This window comes from Ursus arctos, unplaced genomic scaffold (genome assembly GCF_023065955.2).
Source record: "Ursus arctos isolate Adak ecotype North America unplaced genomic scaffold, UrsArc2.0 scaffold_1, whole genome shotgun sequence".
NCBI classification, from domain to species: domain Eukaryota; kingdom Metazoa; phylum Chordata; class Mammalia; order Carnivora; family Ursidae; genus Ursus; species Ursus arctos.
Window position 1 is genome coordinate 103149124 of NW_026622763.1, and position 27714 is coordinate 103176837.

The following is a 27714-nucleotide window of genomic DNA, read 5'->3' on the forward strand; positions in this document are numbered from 1 at the left end:
TTATTACCTAAAATTTAGAATTTAAAAACTCAGATACATCTTCTTCCAGAGTCAGTGTTGGTGCTGAATGATGGCCTGCCCCACAATGCTTGTGTGATAGTCCTACTTGAATTATTGCATTTTCCAGATTTTACTAACAATATAAAGCTGGGGGTTTTATATGGAAGTTCCTGCTGGGATTTTCTTGTGTCTTGGCCAAGTCCAATTGAGGGACAGACGCAGGAATCACGCAAATAGAGATCAAGTTTTATCAACTTCAATGATGATGAAGGCAAAGTTGACAGATGTGGCTTAGGGGTGGAGTCGTAATGGGCTTCCTTGTGCCGAGCCCCGGAATGAGACGAGTGAGCCCACCCAGACCGAGGCAGCCATGGAGAGTGGCTGCCTCCCCTCAGGCTAGGTGTGCGGCTGGTGGCAGACCAGAGACTAGCACTCTGCGGGGAGCAGATCCCAAAGGAGAAGCAGGAAAGGGCTGGCCGAGCAAAGTGGAAGTCACCAATCAGACATGTCACTGCCCGACCCTGAGTCGGAGTAAATGAAGGGGTGGAGAATATCAAGGGGCTTGATTCGGATGGAGCCTGCTCTGCATGGAAATATGTGGGTGAAGAAAAGGATTCCTCCCTCCCCAAAGCGGTTATACAGTTTTGATTCTCCACATATGGAGGCCTAAATGGTCTGCGTCAATTCCAAACATACCTGCAGAGCAATCCCAGAGACCTTGTGTGTTGAGGTGTACTTAGGGTGCTTTCCAGTGATGGATGGAAGAAATTCAGTGGTTGGTTCAAGGATATCCACAGAGAAGGGGATAGACAACTCTTAGCTCACCCGCCAAAGATGGCCCCGAGCCCTCTCCAGGGGCTTTCCTCTCACTCGCGCAAGTTGGCTTGAAGAGTCTGAGCCAGGTCACGCGCAAAGAACGGAGGCTGTCTAATGGTCCCCCACCCTCAATGAGGGATTTTGATTTCTGCTTTTAGAAAACCGTTACAGATAATGCGAAACAAGCTAAAAATCAGACACGTCTCACTTATCCTTTCTGGGATTCATACCTCATTCATATTCATATCTAATATGCTAATGATGCATCATAATTGTAATCGTGTCAGAAGACATCCATCAATAATAAAAATTAGCCCGGCATTTTAATTATGCACTTATATGAAGTTGTGCATTTGGTACAGATATCCCAGAAGACCAAGCTCAAGAGAGGAATTATTGATTAATGAGTATGTATATCCAGTCGGATATTAATTGAGCACCGCCCCCAAAGATAATTAGAGGTGACCTCACTGATCTTGTAGACAACCAACGCCCAACTCTGAACTCACGGTTTCCTGACCTTTCCAGGAGACTCAGTTTACCTCTCCACTGGGATCATGCTTTCTCTTTCTTTTTTTTTTTTTTTTTTTTTTTTTTTTATTAATAATGATTTTTTATTATATTATGTTAGTCACCATACAGTACATCCCCGGTTTTCGATGTAAGGCTCGATGATTCATTAGTTGTGTATAACACCCAGTGCACCATGCAATATGTGCCCTCCTTACTACCCATCACCGGTCTATCCCATTCCCCCACCCCCCTCCCCTCTGTAGCCCTCAGTTTGTTTCTCATAGTCCATAGTCTCTCATGTTTCATTCCCCCTTCTGATTACCCCCCCTTTCTTTATCCCTTTCTTCCCCTACTGATCATTCTAGTTCTTATGTTCCATAGATGAGAGAAATCATATGATAGTTGTCTTTCTCTGCTTGACTTATTTCACTAAGCATTATCTCCTCCAGTGCCGTCCATGTTGTAGCAAATGTTGAGAACTCATTCTTTCTGATTGCTGAGTAATATTCCATTGTATATATGGACCACAACTTCTTAATCCAGTCATCTGTTGAAGGGCATCTCGGTTCCTTCCACGATTTAGCTATTGTGGACATTGCTGCTATGAACATTGGGGTGCATATGGCCCTTCTCTTCACTACGTCTGTATCTTTGGGGTAAACACCCAGTAGTGCAATGGCTGGATCATAGGGTAGCTCAATTTTTAACTTTTTAAGGGACCTCCACACGGTTTTCCAGAGTGGCTGTACCAACTTGCATTCCCACCAACAATGTAGGAGGGATCCCCTTTCTCCACATCCTCTCCAACAATTGTTGTTTCTTGCCTTGTCTATTTTTGCCATTCTAACTGGCGTAAGGTGGTATCTCAGTGTGGTTTTGATTTGAATTTCCTTGATGGCTAATGATTTTGAACATTTTTTCATGTGTCTGTTAGCCATTTGTATGTCTTCATTGGAAAAGTGTCTGTTCATATCTTCTGCCCATTTTTTGATTTGTTTATTTGTTTCTCGTGTATTGAGTTTGAGAAGTTCTTTGTAGATCTTGGATACCAGTCCTTTATCTGTAGTGTCATTTGCAAATATATTCTCCCATTCCGTGGGCTGCCTCTTAGTTTTTCTGACTGTTTCCTTGGATGTGCAGAAACTTTTAATCTTGATGAAGTCCCATAAATTCATTTTATCTTTTGTTTCTTTTGCCTTTGGGGATGTGTCATGAAAAAGGTTGCTTAGGCTGATGTCGTAGAGGTTGCTGCCTATGTTCTCCTCTAGAATTTTGATGGATTCCTGTCTCACATCGAGGTCTTTCATCCATTTGGAGTTTATTTTTGTGTATGGTGTGAGATAGTGGTCAAGTTTCATTCTTTTGCACGTAGCTGTCCAATTTTCCCAGCACCATTTATTGAAGAGACTGTCTTTTTCCCACCGGATGTTTTTTCCTGCTTTATCAAATATTAGTTGCCCAAAGAGCTGAGGGTCCATTTCTGGGCTCTCTATTCTGTTCCATTGGTCTATGTGTCTGTTTTTGTGCCAGTACCATGCTGTCTTTGTGATCACAGCTTTGTAGTACAGCTCGAAATCCGGCATTGTGATGCCCCCAGCTTTGTTTTTCCTTTTCAACAGTTCCTTGGAGATTCGGGGTCTTTTCTGGTTCCATACAAATTTAAGGACTATTTGTTCCAGTTCTTTGAAAAACGTTCTCGGTATTTTGATCGGGATAGCATTGAAAGTGTAGATTGCTCTGGGTAGCATGGACATTTTAACTATGTTAATTCTTCCGATCCATGAGCATGGAATATCTTTCCATCTTTTTATGTCTTCCTCAATGTCTTTTAAGAGTGATTTATAGTTTCTAGAATAAAGGTCCTTTACGTCTCTGGTTAAGTTAATTCCAAGGTAACGTATGGTTTTTGGTGCTATTGTAAATGGGATGGATTCCCTGATTTCTCTTTCTTCGTTCTCGTTATTCGTGTACAGAAATGCAACTGATTTCTGAGCATTGATTTTGTATCCCGCCACGTTACTGAATTGCTCTATAACTTCTAATAGTTTGGGAGTGGCTTCTTTTGGGTTTTCCATATAGAGTATCATGTCGTCTGCGAAGAGAGACATTTTGACTTCTTCTTTGCCGATTTGAATACCTTTGATCCCTTTTTGTTGTCTGATTGCTGTTGCAAGGACTTCTAGTACTATGTTGAATAATAGTGGCGAGAGTGGGCATCCTTGTCGTGTTCCTGATCTTAAGGGAAAGGCTTCCAGCTTTTCCCCATTGAGAATAATATTTGCAGTAGGCTTTTCATAGATGGCTTTTATGAGATTGAGAAATGTACCTTCTATTCCTACACTCTGAAGGGTTTTAATCAGGAAAGGATGCTGTATTTTGTCAAATGCTTTTTCGGCATCGATTGAGAGGATCATATGGTTCTTGAGTCTTTTCTTGTTGATATGATGTATCACGCTGATTGATTTGCGAATATTGAACCACGCTTGCATCCCAGGTATGAATCCCACTTGATCGTGGTGGATAATCCTTTTAATGAACTGTTGGATTCTATTAGCAAGTATCTTGTTGAGGATTTTGGCGTCCATATTCATTAGGGAAATCGGTCTGTAATTCTCCTTTTTGAGGGGGTCTTTGCCTGGTTTGGGGATCAATGTAATATTGGCCTCATAGAATGAGTTTGGTAGCTTTCCTTCTGTTTCTATTTTTTGAAAAAGCTTTAGGAGAATAGGTATTATTTCTTCTTTGAATGTTTGGTAGAATTCCCCAGGAAAACCGTCCGGGCCTGGAGTTTTGTTATTTGGAAGGTTGTTTATCACTGACTCAATTTCTTCATAATTAATTGGCCTGTTTAAGAAATCAATTTCTTCCGGTTTCAATCTTGGTAGTTTATAGGTTTCCAGGAAGGATTCCATCTCTTCCAGATTGCTTAGTTTATTGGCATATAGCTGTTGATAAAAATTTCTAATAATCCTTCCAATTTCAATGGTGTTCGTCGTGACCTCTCCTTTTTCATTCATAATTTTAATAATCTGGGTCCTTTCTCTTTTCTTTTGGATAAGTCTTGCCAGTGGTCTGTCAATTTTATTGATTCTCTCCAAGAACCAGCTTCTAGTCCTGTTGATCTGCTCTACTGTACTTCTGGTTTCTGCTTGATTGATTTCAGCTTTAATTTTGGTCAACTGCTTCCTCGTGCGTGGATTAGGCCTGTCCCTCTGTTGCTGTTCCAGCTTCTTGAGGTGAGAATATAAAAACTGCATTTTAGATTTTTCTATTCTTTTGAGTGAGGCTTGGATGGCTATGTATTTCCCCCTTAGGACTGCCTTTGCAGTATCCCATAGGTTTTGGACTGTTGTATTTTCATTCTCATTGGTCTCCATAAATTGTTTAATTTGATTTTTGATTTCCTGGTTTATCGAGTCATTCCTGAGCAGGATGGTTCTTAGTCTCCAAGTGTTTGAGTTTCTTCCAAATTTTTCCTTGTGGTTGAGTTCCAATTTCAGAGCGTTGTGGTCTGAGAATATGCAGGGGATAATTTCAATCTTTTGGTATCGGCTGAGACCTGTTTTGTGTCCCAGAACATGGTCTATTCTTGAAAATGTTCCATGGGCATTAGAATAGAATGAGTATTCTTTGGTTCTGGGGTGTAGTGTTCTATATATATCTAAGAGGTCCAACTCGTCGAGTATGGCATTCAAAGCCTTTGATTCTTTGCTTAGTTTTTGCCAGGGTGTTCTGTCTATTTCTGAGAGTGGAGTGTTGAGGTCCCCTACTATTAATGTATTTTTATCTATATGTCTCTTTATTCTGGTTAAGAGTTGCCTTGTGTATCTTGCTGCTCCCCTGTTGGGGGCATATATATTTATAATTGTCATATCCACTTGTTGAATACTTCCTTTAAGAATAATATAGTGCCCTTCTGCGTCTCTAACTATAGTCTGTAGTTTAAAATCCAATTTATCTGATATGAGAATTGCTACCCCAGCTTTCTTTTGAGGTCCATTTGCGTGAAAGATGGTACTCCATCCCCTTACTCTCAGTCTGAATGCATCTTTGGGTTCGAAATGAGTCTCTTGTAGACAGCAAATGGATGGGTCATTTCTTTTTATCCAATCTGCAACCCTGTGGCGTTTGAAACCAGAATTTAAACCATTAATGTTCAGGCTGAGTACTGAGAGATATGCTTTTAATTCTGCCATGTTGTCAGTAAAGTCTTTGTTTGTATTGGCTGTGACTTTCTGTTTTGTATCACTCTTGGGGCCTTTTTACTTTTATAGAACCCCCCGTAATACCTCCTGTAGGGCTGGTTTCGTGGTTACGAAATTGGCTAGTGACTGTCGATTCTGAAATGTCTTTATTTCTCCATCAATTCTGAATGACAGCCTTGCTGGATAAAGGATCCTTGGCTGCATGTTTTTCTCTGAAAGAGCTTTAAAAATGCTCCCCCAACCCTTTCTCTCATTCCAGGTCTGTGTAGACAGGTCTGATGTAATTCTGATGCCTTTGCCTTGGTACGTGAGAAATTTCTTTGCCCTGGCCGCTTTCAATACTGTATCCTTGGATCTCATATTTGCGAGTTGCACTATGACGTGACGTGGTGTAGGTCTGTCATGGTTGAGCTTGGGAGGGGTCCTCTCTGCCTCTTGGACACGAATTTTTGTTTCCCTTGCTAGATTAGGGAAGTTTTCAGCTACAATTTGTTCAAATATCTCTTCTAGACCTCTGTTTTTCTCCACCCCCTCGGGGATGCCGATGATTCTAACATTGGATCGTTTCGTTGAGTCAGTAATCTCCCGTAGCCAACATTCGTGGGCGTGGATTTTTTTAAGACCATCTTCTATTTTTAATTTTTCCTCTATTAACCCATCCTCCAATTCACTAACCCTTTCCTCCGCTTCCGTGACCCTGGCCGTCAGAGCCTCTAGTTTTGCCTGCATTTGGCTCATAGAATTTTTAATTTCTGTCAAATTCGCTCTCATTTCCGCCCTTAGGGATTGTATATTCTCAGTAATATTTTCCTGAATACTTTTTTCAAGTCTACTCATTATCTTGACCATTGTTACTCTGAATTCCATTTCTGATAATTTGGTTACATCCATATCCGTTACTTCTGTGGCAGAGGCCCCTGACTCACTGTCCTTTCTTTGCTGGGGGGGGCTTCTCCTTCTTGTCATTCTGATGAAGAGAGGTTGCGGGGTTTCCAGAGCCCAAAATTATTGACTGGGTCCCAGGCCGTGCCCCTTGTTTTATAGGGATCTTAGAGATGTGGGCTTCTTCTTTAAAGATTTTATTTATTTACTTATCTGAGAGAGGGAGACAGACAGCAAGAACGAAACAGAAGCAGGGGAGTGAGAGAGGAAGAAGCAGGCTCCCAGCGGAGGAGCCCGATGAGGGACTCCTTTCCGGAACGCTGGGATCACGCCCTAAGCTGAAGGCAGGCGCTCAATGACTGCGCCACCCAGGCGCCTGGGTTGTGGGCTTCTTGATTTTTCAGCCTGCCTTCTGTGTTCTGGGGGAGGGGCCTGCCGCGCCGATACTCAGGCAGCCATGTTTGGGTAGAGTCTCCGTGCCCCTGCGAGGGGGGATGGGGATGGGCACTCCCTGAGCCGGTATTTCCAGGCTTTTGTTCTCTGGCGGCTTTCCCTGGCGGCCGGCTATGCCTCTTCTGAGGGTCAGAGCAGCAGAGGCTGCATTGTCGCAGAACAGAGGGATTGCGGCCCGTTCTCCACTGATGTTCTGGCCACTTTAACTCTGTTACTGTTGGTGCTGCTCAACCCTGCGGCGTCCCGGGATGTGCGCACCAACTCAGCGACCCTGCCCTCACTTCCAGGGCCGGCGCGTCTCTGTCCTTTGTGTTTCTAATGCCGCCAGCCACCGGCCGCCCCGTCTCTGTCCTTTGTGTTTCTAATGCCGCCAGCCACCGGCCGCCCCGCGCACTCCCGGGTCTCCCGGTCTCAGTCTATGCCCGGTGAGCACACCTCGATTCCGGAGTTTCGTGAGAAGCCTGGTGGCGCGCGCACCCGGTTCAGGGTCTCAGTCTGCTGTTTCGCGGGTGCCGACCGCGAGTCCGCCCGCTCCCCCGTGCAGGTGGCCCGCCAGCCGCCAGCCGCCCCGCGCGCGCTCCGGGAGTTCCCGGTCTCAGTCTGGATCCCGTGAGCACACCGGGATTCCGGTGTTCCGGGAGATGCCTGGTGGCGCGCGCGTTCACGGCTCACCGGTCTCAGTCCGCTCTCTCGCGGGTACCCTCTGTGTGTCTTCCCGCTCCCCCGTGCAGGTGGCTGCCGCTTCCCGGCGCCCAAACACGGCGGCTCCCTCCCCCTTCCGTTTATCTTCCGATATCCGTGCACGGTTTACAGCTCCCCTCTTGGTACCTCAATACTCAGCGCTGGAGATGTTCATTTGTAGAGATCCAGATGCATCATCCTGCGTCTCAGGCTGATTCCGTGGTTATTTAGGCTGGTCTGGTACCTATCCAGCTCGACTCAGGGGACCGGCTGAAAAAGGGGTCCCCTACTCCTCCGCCATCTTAACTCCCCCCCCATGCTTTCTCTTTCTACCAGTTCACCCGGAGTTGTTCCCCGGTGCCTGCTCCTCACCTTCTCAAGAACCTGACCCTCCCTAGTACACCAGTCTATCCGTCAGCCTACGTACCATTTATTTATTTCAAACTCTTTCATCTACTCATTTATTCAGTTGATATTTATTGAGTATATACCATATGCCAGGTTCTGGAATAGGCATTTCAGAAAGAACGGTATACACAGTAGGAAGAGTCCTTGTCCTCCTAGAGAAAACAGAAATGGAAAAAAGTGTATGTTGAGTGATTATAATATATAGCATTGTATAATATCACACTAAGATGGAAAGGTACCATGGATTCTGAAGGGCATGAGCCAAGGGAGCCCAGCCTGGTATGAAGGGCCTCTCAGGGGAATACTTCTGACAGGAGTGTGATGTGGGAGCTGTGATCTGAAGGCTGGGTAGTCAGGGAGGTGAGGACTGGGATTGTACTGGTGAGAACAGCATGTGCAAACGTCCTGAGACACAAGGCAAGCATGGCCTACTGAGGACCTGGAATACGTCAGTGAAGGTAGAAGTTTCGAGTGGAAGCTGGAGAGCTTACGAGGGGCCAGGCCAGACAGCTTCTTGAACACTATTTTGAGGTTTGGGTCTTGTTCAAGTGGAATGGGAAGTCACTGCTAGGTTGAAGCAGGGTGAGAATGTGCTGAGTTGTGTTTAGGAAAATTCATACTGGCTGCGGTGCAGGGATAGGGCTGAAGGAGGCAAGAGGGAGGTGTCAGGGAGAAAGACCAGATAGGATGCCCCACAGCTGTCCCTGGGCTCCATTAGTTGGCTCTGTGTCCATATTCACTTTCTCCTTCTTCCTTTTTGTTTGGAAGGAAAAGATGTTTCAGCCCCTCTGTGCTGCCCTCCCCCACTTGTGCCCAGAATCTTGGGACCTGGACCCCTTCTGCCTGTCATTTCTTTTCTTTCTTGCTTTTTTTTTAATAAAGATTTTTTACTTCTTTATTTGAGAGACAGAGTGAGAGAGAGAGCATGTGCACAAGGGGAGGGGAGGGGCAGAGACAGAAGCAGACTCCCTGCTGAGCGGGGAGCCTGATGCAGGGCTGGATGCAAGACTGGATGCCACCCGATGCTGGGCTGGAGCCCAGGACCCCAGGGTCACAGCCTGAACCAAAGGCAGACGCTTAACTGACTGAGCCACCCAGGCACCCCCACCCCCTGCCTGTCGTTTCTAGTTGGACTCCTTTCCTTCTGCCTGAGCTAGGGCTGCCCACGTGGAGAGAGGGCCCCCGTGGTTTTCCTTTCTTTCCTGGTCACCCCTGGACTCTGCATCCTCGGAACTAAGGCCTCCAGCACCACCTTCCCGGGAGACTGCAGCCCAAACCGTCCCTCCCAACGTTCAAATCCAAGGTCCTGCCTGCTGCTCGGCTTCCACCCTCCCACGCTGGCCCGAGACCCCCCCGCCCTGCCCAGGAGAGACTCTCTGCAGTTCCAGATCCTCATTTCCAAATGTTCCCGGACCCCTATCCCCAACCCGGAGGATAGCTTCCACCTCCAGAGGAGCTCTGCCTCGGCCAGCTCCGGCCAAGCTCGACGACGCCTGAAGCCTTGGGATCGGGTTTTAAAATTAAATACTACAGAAAAATCACGAAGCATAACAGCAAATTCCTTATCTCTTTATCCAATCACCAAGTCCTCTGGGCTATTGTTCACATTGGACTTTTCCTTCCCATGGGTTAAGCACTTACGACCACACTTGCATGGTCTCTGTGGCTTTCTGTTGTTCTTTTCTCCTTTATTCACTCATTCGGCAATTGAGTGCCTACCATGTGCCTGACTTGGGGACATGTGTGTGTGCGTGTATGCACACACACATTCATGCAGTTCACACTCGTGCACACTCACATGCATACTCACACACATTTGCACACTCACATGTGCACACTCACAACACACACTTATAGGTATGCACACTCACACATGTGCACTCTCACACACTCACTTGCGCACACTCGTGTGCACACACACTCGTGCACACTCACACATGCACACACACACTCACAATCACCCCAGTCTCTGAGTCTCAGCTCTTTAATGGGGACTTTTTCCCATGTGTTGCCCTTGTAAAACCAGTACTTTGTTCTCACTGGTTAAGGACTCATTCTAATTTAGAGGTTAGGTGCTATGGGTAGAGGTGCTGTAGGTGAGGGAAGGGGGTCTGGATCACCCCTATAGGCGGTCTTCAAAAAAGAGTGGAATAAAAAGTTCTTCACCAAAAGAGAGAAATTTTTGCTCCTTATACCTGAAATCAATTGCCTAACTGTGCTCTTTAAATCTTGCCAGCTCAAAGAAATTCTGGAAAGTTCTCACCTATTAACAGTTATTAAAATGGAAGAAGCTGGGGATGAAATTGTGAGCAATGCTATTTCCTATGCTTTGTACAAAGGTGAGTTAAAATAGCTCCTCTGGAATTTCAGCTTTGTGTTGCTTTCTGTGGTTTCTAGCGGCCCGCCTTTATTTTTTGAACAGCTTTATCGAAATATAATCTTGTACTTAATTTTGGTTATCACAGATTGGAAGCCCGAATAACTACGATTGGCCTGCTGAGTTAAATCTCCTTGGTTGAATGTATTTAATAGAACAAGAATGTTTATGTCATTAAGATACTGGCCAAATACGATCCCAGCACTCTCCAGAGCGCTGTCTGTAACAGTAGTTTAAAATTTTCATCTGAGTCTCAGGAGGTGGTAAAAGCTTTGGGCCTTTGTCCTAGGGTTTCACGTGTATGTGCACACAGGCACACGCACTTCACATGCATAAATAATTTGGCATTCAGTTTCAGGAATTTAGAAGTCCCCTGAAGCTTATGAATGAACCTGTTTTAAAATTCTCATCTGTGATCGTTGCTGTCTTAGAACTGCATCAAAGTGGATGTTACCTGAAGTAAATCGATCTGTGGCTAAGACCACCTAGAGTTGGGCCACCTGCTTAGTATCTGTAAGGTATGCAGAGTAGGGTAAGGTGCCTAGGAAGTGCGATTTAAGCATTGACTATTGATTAACATTATTATTGTGTTTGCCAGAAATCTGGTTGTATTTATTAAAATGGGATTATATTTGTAGAGATACATAGATACAGAATCTATTTGCTCTGGGAAAGACATTAGAACATTGTTGTAAGATGGCTCATTATTCCATAGATTTAGATAGGGTATAAATCAGATACGGTCCTTAACATGTAACATTCATGGAATCTGAATCTATGGAAAATATCAATAGAGCATAATTACACCGTTAGGATATGAAATGGAAAGATATAATTATGGTTTGAATTGATCCTCATTATATGCTTTAGGACTTGCAGAATATAGACAAGAGTGAGTAAAATAAAGAATACGTGTAAGAATGGGTGAAATGACAGTTCGGAGTGTCTGATTTGAAGAGAACGTGCTTAGAATCTGCTTTATAAATGGCTCGGATAATTGGCTGTGGGATGACTCCGACTCTCTTTTTTCTGGTGAGTTGATGTTTTCCCCCGTCCTCCTACAGCCTTTAGCACCAATGAACAAGATAAGGATAACTGGAACGGGCAGCTGAAGCTTCTGCTGGAATGGAACCAGCTGGACCTCGCCAATGACGAGATCTTCACCAACGACCGCCGATGGGAGGTAAAACGAAGCTCTTCCGGGTTAGTCCAGGGTCGGGTCGGGCTCACTTCTCGCGAGGTGTTCAATACCGGATGTTGCCGAGGACGGTCTCCCCTGGTGCCAACCTTCACTTTCCTCATCTGTAGTATGTATAGAATGATCATGGACTTAGGATGTTTGTAGTCGAGAGATAATAAAAACAGAAGCGCTCATGTAAGAAAATATCAATCCCCTAATGCCATCCAACGTTCACAGCCCCAACACGAGAGGCACTTCCATCTGGGTGCCGAGGTGCAGACCCCCTCCTGGGAGTGGATGGGGGATGTATGGGGACAATATGCACAAGGGGGTGGAGGGGGTTTGTCAGGAGTAGCTCGACTGAAGATCAAGACAGCGGTGCTCACTTTGCCCCCTGCCCACCTGCCCAGCCAAGCTGTGGTAAGAGGGTCGTCAGCAGTGAAACGCAGGAGGAAGAACTTGACTGAAGACCGCAAGGAATGCCTTGGAGCTGGGGACTCTGGACTCTCGGCCAAGCAAGCACCTCCAATGAGGATGTTGGATGTCTGATAAAAACTATTTTTTCCCCCAGTAGACTGATTCTTTTCGCTTTTAACTTGATCCGAGGTATATAGGACTGCGTTTTTTTTAGCAGCGTCCTCTCGTGTTCAGCTCAAATTAAATCAGCCGTAGGAACTCTCTTTAGGAGGAACAATTACAGCCCGTCACCCTGGGATCTGCCAGCCCGTGTGCTGCTTTGTTTTCTGCGCTTCTGGATCAATCTAAGTCATTAGCGGGCCGTGAGAATCTAGCATACGTGGAGATCGGAAGGTTCGTGTATCCCACCCTGCAGAGTCAGGTTCAGCAAACACTTCTAGGCCCGTTGTCGCAGAATCTGATGAAGACTTGGTTTATATTAATACGCTATCAATTTTAATAATGTAATGCAAAAAAAGGAATGGCTTATGGATTTTTAAATTATTCGTTCCCTTAGCAAACATTATCTTGTGTTTGGTCTTTGCAGTAGAATGAACCCTCTGGCACGCTGCAGGGCTTTAGTAAGTTGAGGAAGGTAGAATTGTAAGTAGAGTGAGTTAACTGATTCGTAAATTAATCCCTGTGTGTGAGATGTTCTATTTAAGTAAGGTCAGATGGTGCAAATAAACATAAACTTAGGCATATATTGAATGGTACATTTAATTGTATTAACTCTGTTAAAGGTAGTTCAGGGTGGAGGGCAAAATGGCTAAGAGAACGGACCCTGGAGCCCGCCCATCTGCGTGACTTAGCCTCTGCAAGTCACTTAACCTCTCTGTGCCTCAATTTCCCCATAGATGGAGTGTTGGAGTCAGGTCACGCTGGCTTGCCGAGCTGACTGCTAAGGGCTCGGAGATTTTGCGAGTCTGTTGTTAAATACAAATTAAATCATATAAATCAGAATTAAAATTTTTAATTAACAACAAAGGCAATAAATAATCAAAACTCATCCCTTTCTAATTACTTCACTACATTTGCTATTACGTGTGCTCTGGAAGCTGTTTATATCTGTTGTATCTTCATGCTGGAAACGCCGGAGAGTGGGGCGCTCCTCCACGTCTCTTCCCAAGTCTACAGTGGGTGAGGTCACACTGAAAACTGGGCACAGTGGGAGCATTTGCACCACAGAAATTGGCAGGTACCAGAAATCAGGGCTTATTATTTTCTCTCGGAGATGTGGTTGTTTAACATGTGCCCGCACACGACCCGTCATCTGACAGTGGAGGTGACGATCATAGAATCAGAACAGTACCTACCTCATTGGATTGTTATCATGATTAAATCAGATCATGTTTCTGAAGCGCTTGGAACATCGGTGCATATTAAACACTATATAGGTGTTTGTTGAACAATAAGTTAAAGCCTTTGGAATAATGGTAGTATTTGTGTAAGCTTTTATGGTGCACAAAGCAGTTTCGTGGTGTTGGTTTCCTTGCCCCCCACACCGACCCATAGCAGGGATGATCTCATTCTGCCGGTTAATAATCCAGGGCTCCATCATGAGTTACTGATATTTCTTTGAAGGCCTGCTCTGACCTCAAATCTCTGAAAAGATCTTGACCCGTATTAGCTCACTTCACCCCGGCAAGCACCTGTTTTGTGGAAGGGCAAACTGAGGCTCGGAGACACGGTCTTGTTCTAGGTCACACAGCTGGGTAATGGTAGAACCAGGATTTGGAAGCAAAGATGTGTCTGACTGCAAAGTTTTCTCTTTCCCCGTATGCCAGTGGTTCTCACGATGTGGTCCCCGGACCGGCGGCAGCAGGGGCATAACTGGGAACTTGTGAGCAACACGAATTGTCAGACCTTACTGTAACTTGCTAAAGCAGAGGTTCTAAGATAGTCTCTGTGTTTTAATAAGCCGTCCAGGTGACTCTGATTGAAGTTTGGGGACCACTGCCCTATCATGTGTGTGACCAAGGCAAACGCAAATGATCTAGAAGTATATGGGAAATGCTGGGCAAAGGGACACATGGCTTGAGGACAGGGGAAAAGGTTGCAGCTGCCTCCTGCTGCCCCAGGGCAGCCACCCCTTCCCTTTCCTATCCCACCTAGAGCCACAGTGTGCGGACTTAAGGGACACTTGGCAGTTCCCTCTCTAAGCAATGTATGATCCCAGGAGTCCATCATGAGGCAGAGACTGAAACAGTGAATGTTGCCCTTCGTAGAGGATTTTCACCGAAACCACAGGTCAGGCAAGCATCGCGAGTGGAGTGGGCTGTGCGGACAGTAATGAGGAGTGTGTGTGTGTGTGGGGGGGACTTTGGGGACTAGAGACTCCAGGTCCTGGAAGCAGCTGCCCCTTGGCTCCAGCTGATAGTTCTCTGTGTTGTCAGAGTTTCTGGTTTTCCCTTCTAAATCCGGATTTTAATGCTGAGAATGTGGGGATTTTTATGAACCTTCTAAATGGTAATGTTGGCAACTGAACTGAACTGTGAGGAATATTCTGGCGGATGAGTGGAATAGATCTGGAAGCTGGTGCGGCCTGTTGCCCGCTGGTTTGTGTTTGAGGTAAACACTAATCATCTTTAATAAGATTCTCAATAAGCTCCTATGGGATAGGTTTATCAGGGAGCCCGGAAAGTGGAGGTAAAGATAAATAATACCCAGGTCTAATTGTCACGTGTCCCAGTGACTTACCACGATGCAGTGTGACCAACCCTTCGCCTGGTGGTGAGTGGCTGGAAGGGCAGCTCCCAAGGTGCAGAGCAAAGAGGAGTCTGTTCACAGTCAGTGTCTACTCTAGACGTCAGAGAGATGGCGTGAGCCGCACTGCCCCTGGGTACTTCTTACATGCCGGGTGCTGGGATAAATTCCTGACCGACGTTCTCCCCACGTAATTCTCTCTCCTCTGCAATAGCAAGAGGCCAGGTCACCTCCAAGCCCACATCTGGCTCACTCCAAACAAGGCAGGAAACAACAAATATTGGCGAGGATGTGGAGAAAGGGGAACTCTCTTACACTGTTGGTGGGAATGCCAGTTGGTACAGCCACTTGGAAAACAGAATGGAGGTTCCTCAGAAAGTTAAAAATAGAGCTACCCTATGACCCAGCAATTGAGCCACTGGGTATTTACCCCAAAGATACAGATGTAAGGGAAAGAAGGGGCACATGCACCCCAATGTTCATAGCAGCAATGTTTACAATAGCCAAACTATGGAAGGAGCCTAGATGCCCTTCAACAGATGAATGGATAAAGAAGATGTGGTCCATATAGACAATGGAATATTACTCAGCCATCAGAAAGAATGAATACCCACCATTTGCATTGACATGGATGGAACTGGAGGGGATTATGCTAGTGAAGTAAGTCAAGCAGAGAAAGACAATTATCACTTACATGTGGAACGTAAGGAATAGCATGGATGATGTTAGGAGAGGGAGGGAAAAACGAAGGGGGGTGGAAATCAGAGGGAAAGAAGAACCATGAGAGACTATGGACTCCGGGAATCAAACTGAGGGCTTCAAAGGGGAGCAGTGTGGGGGATTGGGATAGGCCGGTGATGGGTAGTAAGGAGGGCACATATTACATGGACCACTGGGTGTTATACGCAAACAATGAATCGTGGAACACTACATCAAAAACTAATGAAGTACTGTATGGTGACTAACATAATGTAATCAACAAAACAAAACAAAACACAACAACATTCCGCCTTACCACTTCCGGGTCTGTTTCAACTACGATCCAACGCTGTGTTAGAGTGAAAAGATAAAATTTATTCCCAGAACAGTATTAAAAGAGAAGTTGAAGGTAATCTTACCTTGTGACTGGAACTGAGATACGATTGAGAAAGAAAACACTTTGTGTTTCCTTTGTTGGCTGTGGGGTCTGAGTCCCCTCTCTGCTTTCTCTGCAGTCTGCTGACCTTCAAGAAGTCATGTTTACGGCTCTCATAAAGGACAGACCCAAGTTCGTCCGCCTCTTTCTGGAGAACGGGTTGAACCTGCGGAAGTTTCTCACCAATGACGTCCTCACTGAACTCTTCTCCAACCACTTCAGCACCCTTGTCTACCGGAACCTTCAGATTGCCAAGAATTCCTATAATGACGCCCTCCTCACATTTGTCTGGAAGCTGGTGGCTAACTTCCGGAGAGGCTTCCGGAAGGAAGACAGAAATAGCAGGGACGACATAGACGTAGAATTTCACGTATGTACCAGGGCAGTTGTCTGCTTTTGAGTCTTCCCACAAAAATATCTCGACCTCCATCTTTCCCACTTCTTCCCTTATTGCCATAAAGTAGCTAGCATATTGGCATTGTTAATTTTTGCTACTGCCTTTACTTAAGATAATGAGTCTACTTGGTGAGTTGGCTGGTATCTTGCTCTAAGCTCTGTGCTATACTTCAAATTATTGTCGCAGTTTTTCTTGATTGCAAAGCTCGGTGTGGCATACACACTTTCTGAACACATCTAACAAGGAAGAGGGACAAACGAATGGCTCTCTGTTCATGTCTCAGCCTTTTGGGTGTGATCAGTTGCCCATGTAAAGGACTGCCAAGTTTTCCTTTGTAGAGAAAAGGGGCAGTGAACATTTCCAAAGCGAGAACGCAGGTTCCCATCTGGGAGGCTGGTGTGACGGTACCACCTGAATTCTCTCAGGCTTTCTTGTTTCAGCCACAGGCAGGCCCAGTTTCCAACTGCTTGCACCTGCAGGTCTTTGCTGAAGGTTTGCTCTGGTCGGAGCCCCATGACTGCCAGCAGCTGGTGTATAAATACCCCAGCTCCCTCCCCACTTGGAGGAGCTAATTCTGAGGCATGTATTCTACACTGGCTCCCAGGATTCCCTAGTGGTAGTCATCTCTAGTTACCTACAGTGACGACTTCTTGATAACACACCTTTTCATTGGTTCCTTCTTTCCCAAACTTACTTCCTCACTATCCTATGGGCTTTGCTGGGATCGCGTCTCAAATTGACTACTTGTCCTAAATTCTTGGTTGCTTCTGCAACAACTCAAACAAGGTCATTGTCTCTAATTCTAGGATTTTAGTACAGGTGTGTGTGTGCATTGCAAAAATCCAAATGAGCTAGGTGTTTGAAGGAACTGGAGCTGCTTAGAAAGCTTCTGTTTGATGCTAAAACCCTTTGCAGTATCCATAATTCTGCCTGACGCATTTTGGATCCTGGTAAAACCCATAGGGAAGTTTAAAAGGAATAGAGATGTTTAGTTGTTTTCGATCTGAAAAGTTTCCGTTGGAAGATAGGGAATTCTGAATAGGAGCTGGCGAATGTATTAGGGATTGAAAGTATGAACAATGCTCCGAAGAAAGAAGCAAGGTTTTACATTATAATAATTGAACTTAAACTGTAGGAAAGTTAGAATTTAGTTGGAGAGACTTTTCCAGATGAGAAACCGATTTATGCGACGAGAGGAATTCTTCAGCCTGCCAGAAGTTGTTTAGTTTTTTAAATTGCTGTCAGCACATGTTTCTACCCTTTGTGCCTTTCTGTCTAGTCATACATCCTCTTTTATGATAGGTAAGAGATTTTGTGTCAAATTGTCCTACCTGGTGAGTTGCACTGATGAAAATCACATCACCGTGCTGTTGGAACGGCTTCATATACTAACCCACAGAGCCCGCCACACATGGGGGGGCATCCGGGTACCTGCTTTCATTCTTATGCCAGTGCCTCTACTAAAGGGATATTCCATTCGCATGCTGACCTCACGCTCTAATTCGTCCCAGGACGTGTCTCCAATCACTCGGCACCCGCTGCAAGCACTCTTCATCTGGGCCATTCTGCAGAACAAGAAGGAACTCTCCAAGGTCATTTGGGAGCAGGTAAATGTCTAGGCCCGTGCCACATTTACCCCAAATGCACGCTTTGTTGTGGTTGTTCTAACCTTAGAACGCACATGCCTAATCTAGACATCATCAATAAAATGGAATGTCTTATGTCAAGTGACTATGGTTGTGCCTCTGTTTCCATGTCCATGGAGGTGCGTGGGAGGGAAGGTCCCTGGAAGGTGACTGTGCTTGGTGGGCAACCCCGTAGACACTTGCTTCTCAGGTGTGTGTAGGTGTGGGATTGTTTTCCAAGTGGATGCAGTTTTTAAGTTTAATTAAAAAAATAATTTCTAGCTTTATTGCATTAGAGGTAGGAAGTAGGGCTTGAATAAATTCTGCTTTGGGGAACTTACTGAGATTTTCCCTGTGATTTAGCACATAATGGTTTATGTTCAGCTGTGGAGAAGCTACCTTCTCCATTATTAGGACATAAAGTTGGATACCGAGTATAGAGTTCACACGCACAGTCTTACTAATTACATCATCGGCTGTCCCGTGTCCTCCTCCACTCTTCCCCTCTCTGAGCTGCTCCAGTGTGGTGCTGGGCGGTCAGGCCTCATGCTGTCAGTTTCTCGTGGCATTTATCTTGATATTTTCTTTTTATATGCTAATTGCATGTTCAAGACTGTATCTTCAGGGTCAAGACTGTTTTGTGGACATTGCAAATTTTACTCTGACTCATTATGAACAGTTCAAATTTCACCACTTCCTGCTTTTGCCATGAGTTTGTCTTTATCTGACATTAATGTTGACTTGACCACTTCAAGGGATTATGAATTAACTAACATTATCCATCCCTCTAAAAGACCAGGGGCTGCACTCTGGCGGCCCTGGGAGCCAGCAAGCTTCTGAAGACTCTGGCCAAGGTGAAGAATGACATCAATGCTGCAGGGGAGTCCGAGGAGCTGGCAAATGAGTACGAGACCCGTGCAGTTGGTGAGTCTCCAGGAATGGGCCACCCCGGTGGACGCCCATGGGGCAGGAGGCACGCATGCACCTGTGGCACTCACAGGACAGGTGGTAGAGGTCAGTGGCATGGCTAGGCTCCCCTCTCTGGCCTGATTTAGGGGCTGCAGACCACATGGTCAGGGGTGTGCATGCTGTGGTGGAAGCCAGAGGCCCCTTGGCCCTGCCACTTGCTGATGTTTCCAAGAATGGACACAGGATAACGTGGGTGTCTTATCTCACAACCGCCAGCGCCACAGGCAGGCTAGGTCTAAGAAACTCAGCGCCACAGTCTGGGGGCAGGGCAGGGGAGGAGTGTTTTTGGATGCTGACTAGAAACTGTTACAGATCTGATACTTTCACCTGACTTGCAAGTTATCAAGTTAGCCTGTCCATTTCATATAGAGAAGACCCCATCCCCCTGGGTCAGGGACACAGATGGTTTACTACTAATGGCCCAGGCAGCAGCCAGGGCAGCATCTTGGGGTGGTTCCCCATGCCTTCATTCTCCTGGAGTGACATGACTGAGAGATGCTGTTGCCTGCCCTGCAGCTCCCTCCAAGTTTAGGAGACTAGGGGATTTTCCTGGGCTGCAGGTGACCCGCCCATGCTTCCTTCCAGGGCGTGATTGCTCATTACCTGGAAGGAATGGGGGAGAGGCATTGCTAAGTATTACCTTTCTGGAATGTCTGTCTTCTGTTTGCTGTTCAGTCATCCTTGAACAAAGCTTGTCAGTGTTGTTTGCTCAGAAGGTCTGGACCATACAGGAGTGTGAGAAACTCAGAACAATTGCTTCCCGACGACAGAGAGTTTGGGCCTGCTCAGTTTTTCCTTTTTCCCTTGGAAGTCTTCCGTTTGCAATGGGGCACGTTGCAAAATGCACGCACCTTTGTCTGTTGTCTTACGTAATGAAAAAAATGCTCGTGCGTTTGGCTTCTCTGCATTGGCAAAAGGGGGTCCAATCGTATCTTTTAATATATTAACATTTCAAAGGTATTTTGTTCATTTCTGATTAATTTCAGAACGTGGATCCCAGTATTTTGACTTTTAAAAAATTTCCCATGAGGATTTATACTCCCATTTCTAGCATTAGGTCTCAAAATGTAAGCACACCTTTAATGCAATAGGTCAGTGTTCCTTACGCTTGTTTATTGGTCGGTCGGTGGGTTGGTTTGCGTGGTGGCTCATCAGGCAAAGAGCCCTCACCAAGAACACAGAGAATGTAAAGGAAGGGAGGTGGAGCTGCTCTGGTAGACGAAGCAGAGGGTCTGCATCCCTCCCCAGTGCTGAGCCCCACCAAAGAGGGGGGCTCCGGTGTTCCATGCAGCTCAATTCGGTGGGCATTTATTGACACCTGCTGCCGTCAAGAGCTGCGTTGGGCGTGGTGCGCCTCAGGGGCCCCTTTGTTCAGCGAAGGATTACAGGCGCCGGCTTTAGAAAGCAGGCTTTTCACGAAGCCAGGGCTCGGTTGTGGGGGGGCGGGGCAGGCCAGTTCTGTGTACCTGGCAGCCCCGCCTCTGGCGATGATGTCCCTGCAGAGCTGTTCACGGAGTGCTACAGCAGCGATGAGGACCTGGCCGAGCAGCTGTTGGTCTACTCGTGTGAAGCCTGGGGCGGAAGCAACTGCCTGGAACTGGCGGTGGAGGCGACGGACCAGCACTTCATCGCCCAGCCGGGGGTCCAGGTACAGGGCGTGCCGTCACCAAACGTCACGTCCAGAAATGGGCCTTTTCCATCAGATGCTGTTGGTGGCGCTAAACAAGATAGTATTAAAAGCCAGCCTTCACCTCTGATATAAAAGGCGTAGCAGGGGAAATTGAGGGATGTTCCAGGAGATGGCAGCAGATAGGCGTAGGTAGAGACCCCGCTTCAAGAGCCGGTATAGGAGAAAGAATATTCTTGGAGTTTCCACAAAGCACACAGCACAGCACTGTAATTAAGGGCTGGGTCTCTGGATCTCATGCCCGGGTCTCAATCCATTGTACCCCCAGTTATGTGTGTGGTGATGGGCCAAGGCACACAAGCTCTCTGAGCCTCAGTTCCCTCGTCTGTAAAGGAAGGGTTACTGTGGGGGTTTGGGGGGATAGGATGGGACAGGTGCCAGCCCTCGAATTCAGGGCATGCTGTTATAGTTATTATTATGGGTAGTAATGGCAGTCGAGGAACCAGCACGAAATGGGTAAAGCCAGCCCAGAGGTTTCCTGCACTGAGTTAAACTAATGGCGGTTTGCGCTTGGTGTCTCAGCTTGCAGAGGGGAGATTTTGCCGCCCATAATCGCAGCTGGAGGGGTCTGGGTGTGAAGCGGGGGTTAGGAAGATGTGGGCAAACGGACACCTATCTGTCACACACATGATGTGCATGATTGTGTTTTATCTTCACAATGTGTGGAGGTGGAGGTCATCTCATTTTACTGATAAGGACTCAGCTATTCAGAGAGGTTCTGGAACATTCTTCAGGTTGCCCTGCTAGGAAGTAGTAGAACTGAGATTTGATTCCATGTTGATTGTCCGTTTTGTGGACTTTCCATTACTTTTCCACTATGTAGCCAGTAATTAGCAAAATTAGCAAGGTGTTTGTGAAAAAAATCCATTTGCTGCTGCAGCTAAGCTAGAGTAAATGGCAACAGTCATCGATGACAAGGGACACGCAAAGAAAGACTTGTTATTGTTGTATGCCTCGGCGCCATAGCGTGTTGGAGGGCTGGCAAGGGGGTCAGGGTTGCCCGGGGGCTGAGCTGGAGGCCAGGGTGGGCCACACTCTGCTCATGGCTCCTTTGGCTCCAAGCCCCATCTTGCTGGTGCCCCAGAGCTTGGGCCTGGGGGAGGCTGACTCTCGATCTTATCCAAGCTTACTGGTCCCAAGGGTTTCAGCCAGATGCCAATTCATTAATACTCATGGGAAATCTCACTGCTAGACACATAGGACCAGGGGGCTGGCTTCCTGTGTGCAGGTCGCTGCCTGCGGTCAGAGGTTGCTGGCGGCCGTGGAACATGAGCTAGGGGAGAACCTTCTATGACTTTGGGGGGGGGGGGCTAGTGATGCCGCTCGAGTGCTCATCACCTTGTCAGGAATATAAGAGTGAGGAAGGCTGGATGTTACCTGTCTTCGGCTCCCCGAGAAGCAGGCCCCAAAGCAAGGATTTAAATGCAAGTAGTTTGTTCTGGAGGTGAGCCTGGGAAGTGCAAGTGGGTGGTGGGGACAGGGAGAGGGGCAAGGGAAGAAAGCAGACATGGGTGTGCTGAGAAGCAGGTCGCCACCGTGCTCAGCAGGGCTCAACCCCATGGAGACTTCCGAGGACCGCATGGAACCGTCCCTGGTGTGGCAAGCAAGCTGGCATTGACCCACAAGTGCAGTTTGTCCTTTGTTAGGGCTGCCCCTCCTGGGCCAAACACGTGCCTGGCCACGGTCGCCTAGGCAGAGCCTGGCAGGCTCCCTGGAAGAAGTGGCTTCTGCGAGAGGGAAGGTCTGGCGGGGCACGCGGGCCCTAGCTCTCCCAGCCAGTGCGTCCATGCCAGTCCTCTTCTACTAACAGGGAGTTTTTGAGAGCTTTGGGTTCCTTTGGTGTGAACCGGTCTATGCTCGCCCGTTTGTGTTGCCATGACATGCAGGTCTCAGACGCAACCTGAGTTTTCTAATTCCCACCTTCGTGGGAGGCCCCTGTTCCACCTCTCAGGGCTTGGTAGTCTGGGAAGAGCTTTTTCATGCATTTCAGCTCCAATGATGTTGAGATGCCAGCCGTCGCCCCGTTCCTGTCGCCTGTCTGCCTCCAGCAATGAACCCTGGGGGTCCTGCAAGTAGTGCTGGACGGGTGTGTAAATTTGCAATCATGGAGGCGGAAGGAGCCAGAAGGACGCTTGTTTAAACTTACATAAGAAGAATTAGAGGTGGTTAAAATTCATAGCTTTAGGGAATTTGGACTCATACAACCTCTATTTTAAAGTTCACAGAGCCCAAGTTAGGAAGGGACTGAAGGTCAAACAGACTTGCGAACGGTTTTATCATAGCCCCTTAGAGTGCAGGTGACTCATATCAAAGGAGAGGACCTTAGTTTGGAGAGTTATTTATTTTGCGGGGGTGCAGGGGCTGGGAAAAGCGGTTGCATACCGTCCTGCGTTTCGTTGCATTAATGAGGACCCGTGTCCTTTGTCTTTGTCTCCCTGTAGAATTTTCTTTCCAAGCAATGGTATGGAGAGATTTCCCGAGACACCAAGAACTGGAAGATTATCCTGTGTTTATTCATGATCCCCTTGGTCGGCTGTGGCTTTGTATCCTTCAGGTACGAAACCGAGACATGTGATTGTGTGTGTGAATGTGTGTGTGTGTGTGCGCACACGCGCGTGCACACGCTCTTATGTAAAGGGTTATAAAGCCTGGAATTTATGACGTTCACAGGATGCCTGCACAGTAGGGCTGGGGATCTTCTCTGGCTTCTCTTGGGTTTGATTTCAAATAGGTAATGGTGGAGGGATGTCTTCACTATCCAGGGCAGAATTCGGATTTGTTGATCCTGGAAAGCCAGGGGCTGAGCCTTGGCTGGGTGGGTCTTAGAAGGCAGTGCTGGCTCCCCTGCCCCCGGCCGTGGGTCTGGGTTCATCTGGGTTCGGGAGGAGGGCAGCAGCCCCTGCAGGAGGCGATGCTCGGCAGGGCGATGACAGTGCTCTCACCTGTCGGTCCAGGAAGAAGCCCATCGACAAGCACAAGAGGGTCCTGTGGTACTACGTGGCCTTCTTCACCTCCCCCTTCGTGGTCTTCGCCTGGAACGTGGTCTTCTACATCGCCTTCCTCCTGCTCTTTGCCTACGTGCTGCTCATGGATTTTCACTCGGTGCCGCACTCCCCCGAGCTGGTCCTCTACGCCCTGGTCTTTGTCCTGTTCTGCGATGAAGTGAGGCAGGTAGGACAGGCCCCTCGTGAGGCACCTCGTCCTGTCCTCAGCAGGTGGCATCTTCCTGGAGCCGACGAGGAGCAGAAGTTGCTTCTGAAGCTCCAAAATCATGATTTTTCTAAAGTAAATGATGCATTTTCAACATCTTAACACTCCAGCGAGGTTTCTTAGCACCAAGCTCGCTCCTTGCTGATTAATGCTAATTGATGGAAATGAATTACTCAGGATTGGGAATGTGTTCAAAGAGAAGATTGACCTTGGACTGTAAACCCTCTCCTGCCATTACCGTCACCAGGGGAGGCAGGGGAGCTGGGGGGGACTTTCAAGCTAAGAGCATCTTAATGCCCCGTGTAGAGTGACAGTGTTGGAAAGTCATGTAAGTCCCTGCGGGTTTCAGGGAGTGCGCGTGAATTATTCATGGTGCTTTTCTGCAGTTTCTTCGGGATCCGTGTTTTTTGGCATCCTCTCCTCGCCATTGAACTCAAAACTTTAGCCCAGGCCTGGCACATAGCAGGTGCTCGGTTAGTCCTTGTTAGATGGGTGAATGTTGATGGTGAAGGAGAATGCTGTCCTGAAACCACTGTGAAAAGTCATCCCAGAAAATCTTTTCAGACTTAGTGATTATTTGAGCTCTGCTGTCACTGTCACTTCTGTTGTCCCTCCCACGCCCCAACCCAACATCATACCCATTCGATAAGTATGCTGATGTTTCCACGATAGGATGGCCGGAGCGATGAGAGATTTGGAGGGGCACAGAATGCTGTTCTTGACCTCACGGAATCGCTGCCTAGTGTAGGACTCCTACACCCCTTTCAGCTACCCTGCCAAGTCTGATAGACTTATTTTGTGGCTTCCAGGGGCCCTGGATTGAGGCGATTCTGACTTTTTCTGTGCTCAGCAGGAGAGTGTCTGGCTCGGTTATCAGTGTGTGCTGTGGGCAGGAAGGCTGGGAGGACACCTGCTACGAGGGCCCCGCATCTGCCTTCCCCTGCCGACTAGGTGCAGATGGGGTTAGAGATGGGGTAGAGACGGAGAAAGAACAAGACAAATGACGCAAGTCAGAGCTGAGCGTGGACCGATACAGGCTTTCCGTCTACCAGCAACTCTCCCCCGGGACAGGGCCTTGTTGATGTGCGGAGGACTCTGTGAATTCACGTCGGCCTCTTGAGGAACCCCACCGTGTACTGGCCATGAGGTCACAGCCCATGGGGCTTGGGACTTGAGTGTATGAATTTTGGGGGTGCAGTTCACCCCATAACCTTTCCCTATGGGCTCTTTCTCCCAGCTATCATCCTCTGCTGGTTCTCCTTTGACTTGTGGGTCAGCCACTGGGGCGGGGGGGGGGGGGGATATCATGCTGGAGAGAAGCAAAGATGGAAGGAGATTCAACATTTAAAGCAGGAATGGGCCCAGGCCAACGTGAGGAAGTAAGGGAACAGCACCCTTTTTCCTGGGAGTCTCCCGAACACCGTCGGAGGAGCGGGCTCTGCACGAGGTCAGGCGAGTTCCTTCTCCTAACCCGGTGCGGCTGGGTTCCGGGCTCCTGCCTTCCTCCTCGTCCTCCACTCCCAGGTGTGGTCCACGGCGTTTCACAGGCACACTAAAGAGAGAAAGGCGGCATTCCCAGTGCGGCTTTTGCAGAGGAAGGGGGTAAACGGTGAGGTTGGAAGGCTTTGCCGCTCGGGAGCCGGTGGAGCTCTGTCCTCCGTGGACCGCGGAGGGGGATTCTTCCAGCTGCCATGTCCATCCTGTAGTGAGGCCGCTTCCAGAGCCTTGGTGGGCCTGTGGAGGCAGGTGGAGCTGGAGTGGCCCCCCAGGAGGCCCTGCAGGTGGTTTGAGTCACACACATGAACCCGGAGATTCTGTGGGCTTTGGTGTGCATTCCGGGGAACAGTGCAGGTGCCAGGAGAGGCACGGGGTTGTAGAGACTAGAGCAGCACACTCGACGGTTCTGGTTTCTTCACATCAGGTGACCAGCCCGACACCTTAAATGCAGTCACTGAATAGGATCACGTAACAGTGAAGTCATAGCCTGGGGGGGGGAATCATGGGAGAGAGAGAGAGAGAAAAAGAGGGAATGGGGATGGGCACAAAAAGCAGCAGAAATTGCACATAGACAGTATGGTAAGAATTTACTTAATTTCTTTGATCTTTCGGTTCCTCCTCTCTAAACGGGCATCTCCCTACTGCGAGAGGTGACTGCGAGGAGCAGGCAACCCCGACGCCTCACGTGGCAGCCTCGTGGGTCTTGTCCGGCAGCAGCTCCGTGGCGTGGTCCCTGGGCGCTTCTCCAGCTGCTCACGCACACGCCGCTCTTGCCCAGCAGAGGGCGGCATGGAAACGGCCCAGTGCAGCTGTTTGTTTCTGATTCATATTTGACCCTTCCGGGCCAGCACACGGGTTGCCGTTGACGTATTTCTGGCAGGTGTGTGTATGTTTTTTAAGAAATGAGCTGACGAGCCAGGGTCTTCCTAATTCACTTCCAGAGCTGTGCTGTGACTGGGAGCGCGCAGGGAGCCACAGTGGTGGCTCGCGAGGCCAGAGCGAGGCAGATGCGGGAAGCCCGGCGTGCAGGGGCTCGGAGGTTCCCTTTGGAGCAGAGGTGCCGTGGGGGGCTGCCTCTTGCAATGGCTGGTAAAAAGTAAAAAGTTCTTTTCTTGCTTTTCCCACTCCTCATTCATGCTCCCTGTTATTTCTCCATGAGTCTCGGACCTGACCGTGTCTCCCTCACCGCGCTAAGGCACAGAAGCTGCTGTGAAAGTCTAGACATGGTTTGGTTCCTCCAGGCATCGAAAAAAGTCATGAGGCTTGGAGACAGGACTTATTCTGGGTTGCTTTAGAGGACAGGGCTTGGCATGGAGGGACGACGTAGGGAGACACGTCTTGGCGTATGCCAAACTCTTCATGCATTCTGCCTTTTAATTATTTAATGAGCACCTACTAGGTGCCAGGCTCTATTCTAGACACTGGGGATACAGCAATGAACCAAACACACAAATATCTCTGTCCTCATTGAGCTTTCTGCCAGTTAAAGAGGATTGGCAGGGTCATTTCTGGGCACTTCCAAGGAGAGAACAGCATTGCACAATGAGTTGTACTACTGGGGGTTTGGCCTACAGGATTTGAAATGTGAAATTTGAAGACCTTGGGTCACAAACATCTCCATACAATGTGTTATGTGCATTTAACTAGTAAGTCATTTACTCAAAGGAGATTCAGGACAAGTGCATGTTGCTTGGAGAAGGACCTTGCCCAGGAGCAGTGTGAAGTGCTGCCCGGAACAGTGTGAAGTGCTGCCCAGGAACAGTGTGAAGTGCGGCCCAGGGCCAGTGTGAAGTGCTGCCCAGGAGCAGTGTGAAGTGCTGCCCAGGGCCAGTGTCAAGTGCTGCCCGGAACAGTGTGAAGTGTTGCTCAGGGCCCGTGTGAAGTGCTGCCCAGGAGCAGTGTGAAGTGCTGCCCAGAGCAGGAACACTGAGTAGAGCGAACGGTGGGCAGGTGGGCAGGCCCCTCGGGGAGGGAAGTGGGCTGCAGAGGTGCCTGGGTAAGGTAATGCACATCCCAGTCATTCCAGGGGCCTGCTGGGAGGAGGTGACGCCCACAGGTTCTGGCTGAGTCCCCCTATTCTGTCTACGTTTATAACGGGTGATATGTGATGGGGAGGGTGATAACACAGGCGTTAGCTTTGGGCAAATGTTTCTTCTCTTTCCTTTTAAACATCGCTTTTGAACGGACTGGTTTAATGCAGCAATCCTGTGTACTAAGGCCATGAGACAGGAGCACCTTGGGCTGAGGGGTGGAAGCAGGGATTCAAGTCCAGCGCTGCTGCGGGAGAGCTGATCCTGCAGTCTGTGAGCCGGACTGCGGGACGTGGCCTCCAAGATTCTCCTCCTGCAAGGAATCCGACGCTCGGGGTCGCTGTTTCTCTTCTGGCTGCAGGCTCCTGCGGCTGGAATCCTGTTTGTTTCCTCCGGGAACCGCCTCTGCTGACCTGGGGCTGTCTTAATGAACCTAGTTCACACTTGTTAGGAGAGAAAGAGAACTGAGCAGGATGTTACCTGTTTT

General features: G+C 48.0%; 1 protein-coding gene across 1 annotated transcript in view; it reads left to right on the forward strand.

The window, feature by feature from the left end:
* The window catches only part of TRPM8 (transient receptor potential cation channel subfamily M member 8), a 77383-nt gene that overhangs the window by 23944 nt on the left and 25725 nt on the right, over positions 1–27714 (forward strand). The window contains exons 9-16 of the mRNA XM_026491642.3: positions 10195–10297; positions 11400–11518; positions 15892–16182; positions 17721–17816; positions 18629–18758; positions 20306–20451; positions 22932–23044; positions 23445–23661. Coding sequence (XP_026347427.1) covers positions 10195–10297; positions 11400–11518; positions 15892–16182; positions 17721–17816; positions 18629–18758; positions 20306–20451; positions 22932–23044; positions 23445–23661 — 1215 coding nt within the window. The remainder of the gene's footprint in view (positions 1–10194; positions 10298–11399; positions 11519–15891; positions 16183–17720; positions 17817–18628; positions 18759–20305; positions 20452–22931; positions 23045–23444; positions 23662–27714) is intronic.